The sequence below is a fragment of the Apostichopus japonicus genome, chromosome 10, assembly GCF_037975245.1.
Source record: "Apostichopus japonicus isolate 1M-3 chromosome 10, ASM3797524v1, whole genome shotgun sequence".
NCBI lineage: Eukaryota > Metazoa > Echinodermata > Holothuroidea > Aspidochirotida > Stichopodidae > Apostichopus > Apostichopus japonicus.
The window spans coordinates 14,834,205-14,849,468 of NC_092570.1; the positions used below are offsets into that span (position 1 = coordinate 14,834,205).

A 15,264-nucleotide genomic window follows, 5' to 3' on the forward strand; every position below is an offset into this window, starting at 1 on the left:
AAAAGCCATATCCCTATTGAGACCATGACAGTGTGAACGCACTTTAAGGATTAAATCGACTTCCTTCAAGCTTCTCTTATTATGGTCAGACAGGAAGTCGAATTGATGCATGGGTCTGTTTCTCCCTCACCCAACAGTTGTAACCACTGGTCTGTACAGATCAGTGGTTGTAACTAGAGATACACAGTGCAGGATCATTGGACTGAATCTTGTCGTTGAAATTTCGCCGAACGAGCAATGTTCAAGTTTATGTGGACCTTTTAGTTTGCCTACACTATTATTTAGAGCCAACACAGATATTAAGTACTATGTACCTTATTCCTTTCAAGTTGATATTTTGAATTAAAATGGTCGAACACATTTCGAGATAGTTGTCGAAGTTTCCAGAAAAAAAAGTCGAGACTTGAAGAATTCGAAAATATAGTTTAAATTTGGAGAAATGAAAAACCACTGTCGAAATACTGACTTTTACTGGAAACTAATTCAAGCTGTATCATATGCAATAGAGTAACAAGAGTGTCAGGATGGCAAAGGATATGCGTCTGATTTTCATAAGAATATAAAGAATATAAGAATTTTCCCTCTTTTCTTGTTTTTTGAAATTGCGACAATTGATGTGGTAATTTCGTCATAAAAAGTCGCAATTTTGATAGCGACTCGAACTACTAAAGTAGCTTCTCGAAATTTCCAGCGATATTCTCGAAAGTTAGCTACGCCTGTTTTTTTAAATCAAAATTTCGACTTAGGTCTAGCAATATCGAGAATAGTTCGAAATTGTGGGAATTTTTTATATATTTTTTTATAAATAGTGGGTAGGAAGGAACCTTCCCCCGGGGAGAACTTCTCGGAGAAGGGAAGGGTGAGGGGGGCGGGAAGGATCAGGGCGATTTGTGGAGCTGGATCGGCGGAGGGGTAGGCAGGGGCGTAGCGAAGGGGTTTTTGTTGGGGGGGGGGTGTGGAGAATTTGATTTGCCGACGGATCTGGAAGTGGTGACTGAAATGGGGGAGGGGTCTAAGGGGAGTGGGTGTCCCCCTCCCCTTTGGCAATTTTTTAGATTTGAAACGTCCTTAGATGCAATCTGGTGCATATTTTAAGTAAAATTTGATTTGCCGACGGATCTGGAAGTGGTGACTGAAATGGGGGAGGGGTCTAAGGGGAGTGGGTGTCCCCCTCCCCTTTGGCAATTTTTTAGATTTGAAACGTCCTTAGATGCAATCTGGTGCATATTTTAAGTAAAATTTGATTTGCCGACGGATCTGGAAGTGGTGACTGAAATGGGGGAGGGGTCTAAGGGGAGGGGGTGTCCCCCTCCCCTTTGGAAAATTTTTAGTTTTGAAACGTCCTTAGATGCAATCTGGTGTATATTTTAAGTAAAATTTGATTTGCCGACGGATCTGGAAGTGGTGACTGAAATGGGGGAGGGGTCTAAGAGGAGGGGGTGTCCCCCTCCCCTTTGGAAAATTTTTAGTTTTGAAACGTCCTTAGATGCAATCTGGTGCATATTTTAAGTAAAATTTGATTTGACGACGGATCTGGAAGTGGTAACTGAAATGGGGGAAAGGTCTAAGGGTAGGGGGTCTACCCCTCCCCTTTGGAAAATTTTTAGTTTTGAAACGTCCTTAGATGCAATCTGGTGCATATTTTAAGTCAAATTTGGCACGGAAGAAGCTCCCGTTCTCCTTTTCTCTATTCAGCTTTCCTTCTTTCTTCCCCTTCCGCTCTCCTTTTCTCCTTTTGCCGACAGACCCAAAATTTGCCGACAGCGACCAAATTATAGGGGTGTGTGACACCCCCCACCCCCCCCCCCCGCTCGCTACGCCCCTGGGGGTAGGAGGGAATCTTCCACCGGGAAAATTTCTCGGGGTGGGGGAGTGATTCGGGCAATGTGGAGCTGGATCGGCGGAGGGGGTAGGAGAGAACCTTCCCCGAAATGACCATTTTGAGTGATAATGGCGTGAACTTCCATGATGGGAGGGGAGGGGTTGGGGGTATAGTTCCCCAGTGGACGAGATTGTGGGGTGGAGCTGGATGTTCTTAAAAATTTGTATAGAACGCCGTTATGTTTCCTTAATCGGGAATTAACAGTAACCCCTGGCTATTTCGTAGGAGCTACACAACTCCGGTTAGTTTGTTCAGGACCGTTTATCTTGTGCAGGACAACTCCCCATTCTTTGCCCGTATGGTATGCTGTATTGGCCCCAGACCTCCAGGAAAGTACTTTTTGAAAACCGTTTAGCAATTATAGCGTGCTATAATTTGGGGCCTATACTGACTACCTTTAGGCTCATGCGGACTAAACGGGTTGTAATTTATTCACTCACTGAAAGATTCCCCCAATTATTCCCAGCCGTGTATTGAGCACTATTAAAGAGTGAAAACATATCTCATATATTGGCAGTAAAATATGCGTTGAAACTTTGAGCATCCGTAATTATTAACTTAACTAGCATATTTTGGGATAATGGTGATGACCATTGAGAGAACAATCATCGGATAGACAAACCGAACGAGTAAACACGTAAAACAGCTTCGATAACAAAGCAACCAGGCGCAATTGCAGTTTTGTTTTTTGCTCAATACCTCATCAATCTAGGTACAAGTACCTTACATAGGCTATATAAGTAAAACAGAGAAAATGTAAGTAAAATGCCTATGAAGTGAAAAGTTCCTCACTAAACCAGCTGGTTTTGTTGAAAACCTCAAACGCGCAGGCTACGTATAGACTAGATGCAGTAGTCACTTGCCAGTGTCGTTTGTGTTATTTTCCGTACCCAATATCCGCTCGTCTGCTCGCCGAGATAGTCAGTTCTCATTCGCAATCAAGCAACGATGTTAGCCTATACTAAAGTATGATTCCCATTGGACAATCCTTGCTATAGCGCTTCATACTGTATCTATTTACATCTTATCAAATCTAAATGCCTATCGCCAGAGATCATTCGAAGGCATTCCACTTTATTGACACCGACAGCAATGCGGTGAAAGGCTGATGCGGGAAACGTGTACACAGATCCTTCCTCGAAAGTATATATAGGTATTTAATATATATCACGAAAGCGCCTATACACTGGCAATCATCACGCAAGCCGGAAACTTCACTGTTATCAAAACAGGGGAGGTCACCACAACCTCGAACACACATGCATGCAGTATATGTGAACCAAATGTGGTATTTCGTAAGACGGGTTCTGAGTGAAAGGTGTATTGAAAGTTTTAAAATGTCTGCTTAAAATGTCTGCTTTGTTTAATCAGGTGAGTGATAACTTAATGTTTTTTCTCTCTAATACCCAAAGGGGTATCTTATACCGAAGAGGGTACAAATTCTGGTCATAAAATACCAAGTTTATTGAACTTAATAGAAAGTTAACGTGTTTGTGTGGTGTTTCACGGTATATCCGTGATATTGCCTATCATTGTCACAGAATGACTGTCGAACTGTTGTAAGTCAGACCATCTGTTTTACCTCCATGGTCAGACTCTAGTGTTAAGAGCAAGATTAAGACTCCTTCTGTGATCATAGAGTGGTAACCGTACCCAGGGTATTGTTAGGGTTGGGTTCACTCAGGGTTAACTCCATCCCCCCCCCCCCCCCCTTATTTGTTTCGATGATAATCGTAACCTATAGGCAGTCATGCAGGCGGGTGCGTGTGTATAGGTGCATGTGTGTTACAACTTGCTTGTAAACACGATATCTCAAGAAGGGAAGCTTAGACTAATATCATATTTGGTGAGTAGGTCTACCACACTGAGTAAAAACACCGTATTGTTTTTAAAGGAGGTCAAAAGTCATATAGGGTCACCAGAATGACAGCTGACAATTCTTCTTGAAGTTGGAGGAATGGGTGACCATTATTTCGACTTTCTAGCATATATGAGGGCATTACTCTTCACGTATAATGTCAGTGAATAATTTATCCGGTATCGCATAACAAAATGCTATGCAAAATGGGCAACTTGCTATACAAAGGCGTATAGCAGTTTTTGCACAAACGAACCATGTAGTATTTTATAAGAGATAAAAGTTCGTAACCTTCAAGACTGCTATGCAAAGATTTTACACATAAATTATTCCCTGAATGTTTCTGATTAGATGAACAAAGATCTAGCCATCTTTGAAAGGAGAATTCAGGTTCGAATCAAACATTCGTAGGATCAATGCACTGTTGTTAGAAATGAGAGTTAACTTTGATGTCTAAAGTTGTATTATTGAAAAAATGACAGCTAATCCCATGCAAACAGATAAATTTTCATTTTGAATAATGAAGAGAATAAATTCCTTCGTATTTGGTTTTTGTGTTTATATGTTTGCATGTGATGAAACAAGAGCAGGGATATAGAACCACCATTTTAGAACTTGGGGTGGGGGGGGGGGTAGGGGGAGGCTATGATGTTAGTCTTCCATGAAAGGGATTTGAGGGGAGGGTCCCCTCCCCTTAGCTCCCTGCCGTTTTGGGGATAAGCCCACTTGATTGTATTCGGTGGGGGATGGGGGTGGGTGATAATTTCACTCCAGAAGTGTACTTGGTTGCGCCCCCGAATTGTGTCTTAATAATAGAACAAACACGTCACCTCGGTAATGAGTTATATCTGAGTGAAAATGCTACAATGTATATCGATACTATGTTTATCATTTTGGAAATCATATTTTGGATAATTCTCGTTAACCCTTTGCACCATAAATCAGGAAGCATTCTGTATGTATCTATATACGTATCTGAAATTCAAGTGTTTTTTCTTCTTTCTCTTCAGCGTGCAGTGAGGTTGCTCTCGGTTGCCGGTGTTTTGTTTGGTCTCGCTGTCATTCGGTCTGTCGTAATGAGATATCCACAGCCATTACCTGATTGGTCGGAAGATGAGAAGCCTATTCATTTGGAACCTGAGGTCAGCTAAACAATACAACATTGTCGACAAAGATAAAATGGGGAGGAGTGGTATAACTGATTGAATTTCTCATTGATATAAACGAGGATACCCCTTCGCCTCTCCATACGTACCGTCCTCATTGTATACTCTGAAACCACAATCCGAACGGTCACAGGTCCCTACACATCATTTGCCTAAGCCCAATGCACCGTTCATGATAAGAACCAGTGGGTGTTAAAACAACCCCGCCACCCCCCCCCCCAACGCCTCCACTCTCCAAATTTTCGTTCCCTTATGTCGTCACGTTTTAGGTTATTCTGAGTGCCTTGCTGTATCCTTCATTCAGGTCCATGTCGGAGGGTGAGGCAGCTGTGTGTAGGAACATGTGCCAGTTCGGATTGTTGTTTGAGAATATACAGAATATATATATATATATATTCCAACTCACTAGGATTTTAATTATATATATATATTCATTTGCCTTTGTCGTTTACCGCCATTACAGGAACAAAGTCTGTTCAAAGTATCTCTTTCGAGATCCGGTTTTAGGAATCACAAATGATTTCGAGTTAGTTAGAATCATGTTTGATCTCTAGAGTAAGGCAAATATGTCACCAAAAACAGAACTATAGTATTGTTCGATACAGGTGACAAACGCCTAGAGTGGAATTACGACCTTCCTTACCGGTTTCGAACCTCTGGACATACAATTAGGCGCCCATAGCCTAGTGGTTAGGGTGTCCGCATATAAAGCGGGGGGCCTGCATGGGTTCGAATCCCGGTGGAGGCTGCAAGCTTTCTCACTGTTCTGGATTTTCCTACTCATTACGATTTCAATGAAACTTATTGTATAACTTAAAACTTAATGCATCTGAGTAAACACTGATTATGTAAATGATAGCGCGTGAAATATTTGCGCGTGAAATAATTGCGCGTTAAAGGACTTTAAATTAGGACATTTTAATAGAACATGCAGTAAAATTCGCTTAAGAAACGTGGAAATGAAATTTGAATAAAGCCTGACAGATATTACGTCGTTTGTGATATTTTAAAATATTCTTTGGGTTTCAGAATATAAGATACACCACAAATAAATACCTTAAACGAATAGAAAAGAAAAAACTACAATTTTGATCCGTTTTGTCAACGGAAATATAATTTCTTTCTCCAAAAACTGTTTAAGGAGAGCACGGATGTCGATAAATGCCATACAAGGGTCTGATTCACGCGGTCGTAAAATACGCGAAAATTAGTATAACACCGGGTCATTATTTTTTACTTAATAAAAGATGCTAACTTTTCATATATAGAACATTATCGGTTATCCAAGTTTCCCGTGTGTCGACATGGGCTACACCATAACGAACTATTGGGAATATACTGTTCAGAACATGCGTTAGATATTTGTCTCTTTGGCATATATCGTCAAAAATAGTAGAAGAGAATGGTTTGCGCACAGAATATGTAAAACATATATCCCATACCCAGCTTCCTTGGTCCTAACAGGGTTAAAGTAGCAGCTCCCTGGTCCGAATAAGTTACCTTAGTTACCTTGATTTAACTTCGCGGATTGTATCTTTAATAACAGGCACTGTCGGAGTACCCAGCTGAGTTTATTGAGAGTAAGAAGAATCCCTGTTGGGTATCACCAAGGGGCACCGTGGACTGTTTACCGTATTTTTATCTAGCTGGCATGCCTAAATGTGGAACTACTGATATCTGGTTTAAACTGACAAAACACCCTCAAATCTCGGTAAGCAGAAAGGAACCGCATTGGTGGGCCAAAATACGAGTCGGTGAGAATACTTTTTATGCTATTTATGTGATAGCATGTTATGCTACTCTATACTATAATATAGGCTGATATAGCTAACCCGGCACATGATTTAAGTTATGGTATAACAATGACTCCGCAGATCCGTTGTACTTTATGAATAGTGTGATAACATGATACTCTGATATATATATATATATACTTGTATATGATAGCCACACACTTTACATAATGTAAGTGTGGCATACTATGCCGATTCATTTAGTCCGTATGTATTATGCCAACTATAGGTATCGAGACACCGGACACCTCCGACCCCCCCCCCCCACCCCAACCCCTCCCATCTCGTCAGGCCTGATTAGGCTGATTCTAACAATGAAGAGTTTATGTAAAAAATATATAAATATGTAGATATATAAATAAATGAAAATCAATAAATAACAGGATAAAGTTATACTACTGTAAAAATTTTGCCGAAAATGTCTCCCAGATTGCTGGAAATGGCACTTCCCAGGCCTTGTAAGTTGCATCTATGCATTTTCTATTTTGAAATTACTAGCGATATCATAATTTTTTTTAAATATGCTCAAGGAGGGGGCGGTCGCCCCTTCTCCCCCCCCCCCATTGGCTATGCGCCTGGCCTGTTGGCTAAGATCCATGTGTATAGTATCTGTTCCCTTCTAGGGAATCGTGATACACACCTGCCGATGATCACACAGTCACAGTCTCGATGCAAGGGGACTGTGGTTGAGAGCGGGTCAGTCGTTTGGTAGTTTGGTTTTTCGTGCACAGGTTCCTCTCCTGGATGAATTTTCTTAAAAAGTACCGAGAGGATGAGAACGAACACGTAGGAGGCGAGGACCAGTCTTTTGCATAAGAACGACAGAAATAGGAAAACATAAACTTAATACATTCATACATACATTTACATATGAAATAACGTATCTTTAACGTGTGTGCATGTGACATTATTTCGCATATCTCGTCCCAAGTAAATAACAGATAATATTGTTTAACCCCGCCCCCCCCTACCATCTTCTGATACAAAGACACACAAACTGTTACAAAATTAAGAAAGAGATACTTACGAAATTTTCTCGGCGCCGAAGTTCGGTCTATCTCTTCGGTATATTAAAAGAAAAGTATATGAACTGCATATATTTCAATTCATTTAACACGATAATGCCTAGAAACTTTGGAATAACTACATGTAAGGGTGTTAGCTTCTGAAAATAAGAGTTTGTTCTTGATCAGAGAACCCTGGGTTTGGTGTGATGACCAAACACAGAGCAAGACACATAAAAAAAAGGAAAACTCAACTGGATTGGATTAAATTAAATTATAATTACGAATAACAAACAATATACAGCAGATCTGGGCCCAGAATAAGAATTAAATAAAATGACTTACAGTTGTCAGGTGCGCACCCCAATAGTTAATGTTATTACAATATGTTTAATTTAAATGCTGATTCTGGTTGGCTGGCCCGCTGGTGTCATCAAGGGTGTCATCTGATATTCCACGACATCAGTATATACAGGTATGGAGTCCTCCAATGGTCAAATAATATAAAAGGAAATAGTGTTCCAGCAAGCTTGTTACAGAATATCCATATATAACAAATATTGTGTCCCAGACAGCCAGATAAAACAGTGGGTTGTAACAGTGTTCCGGACAGCAAGATAAATCGGCGATAGTAACAAATATAGTGTTCCGGACAGCCAGAAAAAGCGGTGATATAAGTAACAAATATAGTGTCCCAGAAATCCAGATAAAATAAAGAAGGATTACAGAGTTTTCCACTTAAAAGGTTTACAATGAACAACTATCCAAAATGATTAATAAATTAATAAGTCTCCTTTCTCTAGACTTTCCACTAAGAAGATGTACAATAAACAAACTATCCAACATTAAAACTATATCTCTTCTCATTAGCAACTGTCTTGCTCCAATACTTATGGCCAACTGCCTGACTCCCTATACCCTCACAAAACTCCTTTGTTCCTATAATATATACAGTATACACAGACCCCATTTCCTGTGAGGGCTAATTTCCAGGAAGAACAAAGATAGTTGCTTAGCAACCCAGAAGGAGAAATCTTAATCCCCCTCCTTTTACCACCACAAGCAACATACAAATACACACACTGTACAAATGCATAGCCCTCTGTACAGTGAGCACTGTACACTAATACTAATAAACAAGTAAAACTATAGTACAAAAGAAAACTTTATGTAAGAGCTGACCATCTTACATACACAAAAGACCAAAACAAAAATCTCCAATGACACGAAGTCAAAATGAACAAATAGTCTACAATTTCTTCTTTGCGACGATATATGCAACGTTGTTGATCCAGCAAGTATAGCCACATGGTGCACAGTAGCCTACCAGGCTTTCTGTATACCATAACTTACAGGCAGCAGTAGAACCTACATATCTTTCGGACAATACATGGCTGGAGTAAACGAATAGGATTACTACATACCTATATGCTCATGATAATGAACACACCGTTTAAGTATACCTATACTCTCTATGATGCTGCGTTCCTTAGTAGCTACAAACATGATTATAAAGGGAATTCCAGTAACCATTGACTAATTCTATATATGTGCGGAAGCTACCAACAAGTATACAAACTCTATTCAAGGAATCATTATAAGGAACAGTAAACAATAGGGTTTAATTCTCTGTCTACCGTGGTCATTCTTATAGCCTCCAAGTACCATACTTACAGGCCTTGGAATGTCGATCCTCCTTTTGTCCAGTCCAAAGACGTTGCACGTTACAACACAAACAATTTGCTACAAATACTGACGGTCCGTAAAGACGTTATTATTTGTTTTTTTAAAACATCAAGTCCATTATCCAAGCTAGCGGTTATTCTTTTTCATCAAGGGGGTGGGGGTGGGGGAGGAGATGTTGAATCCTGGGTCGTGGGCCTAACAGTTTGCGGACCGTTGCTTCATACTTTTTGTACATCTGACGGTCCAACCAGACTCCCCTTGAAAGTTATGCTTTTCTGAAATATTACAGTGCTTTTAACATATCAACATCCTATATGCATGTCTGGACTAAGATTCGCCAAAATCCATCAGCCCCCCAATGAAAAAGTTGAGGGGGCAAATGCATGATAAGCCCCCCCAATATTTACCAAGGCTCCGAAGCGTGCATCTGCCCATTTTTTAATGCATATACTTGTCGATCTGTCCGATGCACACGTATACTATATAGGTGTAATAATTGAATATGATAATTGATTGTCTGTATCATGCCTCATCGAATATTAGTGTTTTAAATTAGAGGGTAATAAGCTAAACGCTACACTCATCAACTTGCATTTGCGTTTACACTACGAGTACACGCAAGGCGTGGAACATGGCTTTATGCTTAAAACGCAATCAATTATAAAACGAACAAAAACACAATATTAGCATTCACCTGTACTGTATAGGGTACACGCATTCATGACATGGTGACAGTGCTAGGTCATAGAAATTTGTTGGCAACTGCACATGGTTTTGGAATTACCCATTTGTTGACATTAAGAAATGCTTTCTGTTCTTTCTTATGACATTTATTTAATTCAGGGGCGTCGGAGCCGGTCCGGGCAGGTCCGGCGAACGCCGGACCAATATTCACGACGCAAAATAAAAAAGAAAAAGAAAAAAGTAGGACTACAAAATGGAAAAAAAAATCTCGGAGGTATATGTTTCAATCATTTTCAATAATGATGACGGCAAGTAGGCTAAATGTGACTACTCTGGCATGGCAGGGGTCTTGTTTTCAAGCTCGGGAAGTGCCATCTCCTGCAATCTGGGAGGCATATTTTCAAAATTTTCTCCATTACGCTACGCGCCAACCATGGTGGCGCGTAGCGTACCAAACGTCCCCCCGATAATTATGATAGTTGGCCACACTCTGAACCGCCGTACCAATCAAAAATAGCTTCCGACGCCCTTGTCATTATTGCATTTAATTGCAAGTAGTAATTTACTACACTCAAAAACGTCTTTGCCAGTACACGTCGAGTAATAGCTACTCTCTTAAAACACCATCGAATATACAAATTACAATGTTTTTACAGATTTTTACGTGCAATCTGAGAAATTGCAGGCTTGAGACCTATGTTTTAGGGCTAGGTATTCGCAGCATAAAACACTCGGGAAGTGCCGTTTCCGGCCATCTGGGGGGTTTGAAAAACCCAAAATTTTCTTGTACGCTCCGCGCCAACCGATGGTGGCGCTCCGCTTAGATAGTCTCCACATATTAGCCCCCCAATAATTTTTCCGTTCCGTCGCGCCTGCCGTCTCTCCATGCATCCCCTCCCCCCCCCCCGTCTCTTTCACCGCAGTGCTGCTACTCTCCGTGTACGAGGGGGTACATGTACATAATATTTGAGTTGCCCTCAAGATAAGTACTAATTAATTTCACGTGTTCCAAATATCTCTTTTTAAATATTAATTTGCATTTCTTTTCGCATTTTGTTCAATGTTCTGTTTTCAGGCACGTACAACGGTAAATCCACTCTGGGGTCATCTGCAACGGCGTACTACGAGTTGTGGGGAAACCTGATGCGCAAAGTTACCATGAAGAAAGGAGAAGAATATGCATCTAATACCATATTTGGTATTTTTAAAATTTTATTTATAGTCTTAAAGAGTCTCCTTCATTTTCTATTGACATAATTCCTACACCAAACTCCGAAAAGTCCCATTAGAGTAGAAATTCGTCGAGCAGTTTGAGTAGACCTTGGTACAGTAACTTAAACGTTATTTCTTCTTCTTCTTTTCTAAATTAATGAAATGGATCTTATTTTGAGGGAAAAAAAAATCTGATTGCAAGTTGGTTGCTATAGCTTTGATAAATTTCTAGAATGTGCATTATTTAGATTCATTGAATTACTATTCAAACTGATGCTGGTTCTAGACAATTTAACAATTTGAGTAAATTATCAGACACTAGTTTATTCATACAGGACGAAATATTTTCTTCTTTTGTCATTTTCTTTTGTTTTGTTATGAATGCAGGGGACGGTTCGGCGTCAACATTCTGGGGCAATCGCTACTGGACTTCGTTTCATCCAAATTTAAGCCGATGTCCAGACTTTGCTATCCCATCGCTCATTCACTCCATTCAACCAGAGGCCAAAATTATTGTTGCTTTTCGTAACCCAATAGACAGGTATTATTGAGGTCCCCCAAATGACTGGCGTGCGCAGTGGGGTAGGTGGGGGTGGGGTAGGTGGGGGTGTCCGCCATCGTCAGTCGGGAAAGAAACGTGATCTGTGAAATTCTATCTGAACAAAAGCCTTTCCAAAAGAAGTGACGAAGACTATTTAAAAAATAATAAAAGTAAAAGCACCGTTTTGGTCTTAATTGAGGTAGGCTATTCTTATTTACTATGTAGGCTACCACTTAGTCTCAGATTGGAATCTTAACGTTGGTTCTGCAGGAACAAACAAGTTGTAGACATATCGTGTTGGTTTAATACGACATTACAATGTTTCAAAAAAATAGTTTTATCGAGTTGCTACGTTCCAATAAAATATGATTTTTTTTCTGTCGTTCGACTTGCCACGTACAGCATCCTGACGACAATTTGTAAATTGTCGACTTTTTGCGTGTTTGAAAACCCGCCAAAAAATTTATAAGTTTTGACGTACGCGTTGTCTCGACAATTTCGAAGAAACTTTTCCTCAAGATTAATAAATTACTTAAAAAGTCGAAAACACGACCCCAAAAAATAGACATTTGATAATTCTATACACACGTATATGTCAATATTCAGGACTCCCATCATTTGAACTTGACTTTTAAAACAACTTTGATTAATTACCTCATTTCACCAGGTTGTTCTCAGATTATTTATACTTCTCCAGCGGGCTAACATCCTCCGAGGAATTTCATGAATCAGTTCAAGCAGGAATTGAGGAATTCCAGACATGCCTCGAAACTATTGGTGATCTACGCACCTGTGTCTATAAAGCTGACAAGTTACCTCCAGGAAGAGCAGTCGTAAGTGATGATTTATGCGTTATTTAGTCTCCACCCCCACCCCCATCCCCCATTGATAGAGGGAGTGAGGGATACGTTACAGAACTATGGCGGTTTTCTCAGTGTAAGGGAGGGGGGCGGCATTCACATAACAAACTCGACAGAATGAAGTAAAATGAACGAGCTTACTCATTATCGACTTTCAATACAAACCTTCTCGCCAGGATGAATGTATAGCATGTGCAAATTCTCGTTAGGCGAATTCTGCCAATGTCCCTTAAAATGCTAAAATATTTTCCATAATCTATGTAAGAAACTCACCAATAAATCAATTTGTTTTCGACATTCTCGTTAAGTTCCGCAAAGTAAGTCAGTGTCCGAATTGAATTACGACATCAATAGTGATAAAAATGTAAGTAAATATGTAGTTCAATCTATTATTGACTAATTCATTGTAAAAATTTACCAACCTCGAAACAGGAATGTTGTACCTGCAGTAGACACTTTGTTCTCGTTCAGTTCAAATCGCTTATCGAGGAACTGGGTTAAACTTAGGAGGCCGTGTGTTGGAGTGTAGGAAGAGGGGGCTAATACAGAACTTTTAATCAAAGCGAAACATGTGCTGTAGTAAGTCCCATCATACGCGCAGATACTCCTCCCTAGCTACCACCGCCCCCCCCCCCCGTCGTTCATATAGCTCGTCTGGCCCGTACGAAGGCCACTCAGCAATGATGTAGAAATGTGAAAACATGTCATAGCAGCGGGGGAGGGGGTCTATCAAGGGGGTGGGGTGGGGGGTTAGACTCCACATATACTGGTCAGATTATTCGAGTATTTGTCAAACGTACGTTTTTTAATGTAAATTTCGCCTTAATCTACGAATTTTGATCTCTGATCAACTCTTGTTGTGTCCGACGACAAAACGGGATATTTACTTTATTTCCACTTGTTTTGTTATCTAATATAGTTTTAAAAAAAAGGACTTCAGTTGTATAATTTATCTTTAAGAAGATTGGTGTTTATTTAATTTTTTATTTTTAACACATTTACAACGAAGAAGAAAAACTATATATATTTGGATGATGCCTTTTGATCTCTTAATTTCTTAAATCCCATATAGCGATTAAGAATTGGTCTCTATTCGGTCTATCTGGAAGACTGGCTGAAAATTTTTAAACCTAGTCAGCTGAGGGTCATTAGAACCGAAGATTGGAGCGTAAAGTGTCCTGAGATTCTGACCGATCTTCATCGATTTTTAGAGCTCGGTAAGAATTGTTCTTTTGACTTTTGGAAATATTTTGGCTCTCAGAGGAGAAAAGCTGGAGGACAGAATTACCTTCTCTGTAATGGTCTGTGATGACTCGGTGTTAAATCACATTGTTCTCTCTTAAGAGGGGGGGGGTGGGGAGGGGGAGGGGGAGGGGTGTATCACTGCCACTATACTTACCCCTCGTGCAAGAACTTTGAGCTATCATGCTGTAAAGGCTGCAAGCTTTCAAAAAACAAATATGTTCTCTCGCCAGATGAGCTTCCTCCCGGTGAGACGAACGACTTATGTAACAAAAAACGCCATAATGTTGGACACAGCAAGACGGTGGCGTTGTTACCGGAGACAGCGCAGCTGTTGCGTGATTTCTATTCCCCCTTTAACAAAAGACTGGCAACTATACTCGATGACGATAATTTTATATGGTAATGTAGAGATAGTACCGACGACTCATCTTGGTTTGTCAGTATAAAAATATCTAGATCAAAGTATCGCAGATTGCCGAGAAGTGGCGTGCGACGAGGACAGGAATGAGAAGAACTTGTCGTTCATGTGGAAAGGCGACGGTGTTTGGACGGATCATAGTATCACTGAGGCAGGAAGTCAAGTCAAACTTAAAACTGTATTCGTATATGGAGAACGGGGTATTGGTATAGGAGTACCAAGACACATAGTTTCGTAGAAACAGTTTGGTGTTAGTACAAGGAAGAGGATTGTGTATTTATTTAGATGAAATTAATATTTCCGGTTTCCAAGTATAATCTACCCCACTCTGGATAAAGTAATACGTTGACTATAAATGGCATCTTGAATAATCCGTATCGAGATGTTTATACGCATGCTCTCTATAGCTTACAAAGTGGTCTTGAATTTAGTCCATATACAATATCTGCTATAAATGCATTACAACACGCAATCATCAGAGAGCATACTTTACTTCAGTAAATATCTATCATGATGTCATCGTATCGCTTCTTGGAACTTTTTTAGATGAGCGGATTGATACCGACTCTGCACGTTTAATCCCCAAGGTGGCATATTTCATATAGGGTCTAATCCACCCAAGGAAGATGAGTCCCGAAAAGCAGCAGGCGATCATCTTTGAAGATATGGTATCAAACAAGATCTCTTGGTTTTTGGCTGGAATGTTGAAGTGCATGAATTGCAGTACATGTCGTGCGAAAATTGGGAAATTAGAAACATTTTTAGACCACTTTAGGCTTACCAAGAACAGCGCGCAAGTAAATTGTTTACTGGTGAGTAAATATGCTTGTTTACATGTGACTAATAAAACTTCGCGATCTCATAGCTAAAAAATCTACATGGTCATAATAGGGAAAATTGCAGGTGCCATGAATT

At 40.1% G+C, this 15,264-nt stretch overlaps 1 protein-coding gene across 1 annotated transcript; it reads left to right on the plus strand.

The window, feature by feature from the left end:
- The first annotated feature begins 3,066 nt into the window (after nucleotides 1-3,066).
- On the plus strand, nucleotides 3,067-14,829 carry LOC139975289 (carbohydrate sulfotransferase 15-like). Its single transcript, XM_071983086.1, has 8 exons — nucleotides 3,067-3,253; nucleotides 4,751-4,882; nucleotides 6,453-6,660; nucleotides 11,149-11,271; nucleotides 11,673-11,826; nucleotides 12,494-12,659; nucleotides 13,759-13,903; nucleotides 14,162-14,829. Exons 1-8 carry the CDS (start codon nucleotides 3,233-3,235, stop codon nucleotides 14,332-14,334), a joined length of 1,122 nt encoding a protein of 373 aa, XP_071839187.1. The 5' UTR covers nucleotides 3,067-3,232; the 3' UTR covers nucleotides 14,335-14,829.
- Nucleotides 14,830-15,264: the final 435 nt, after the last annotated feature.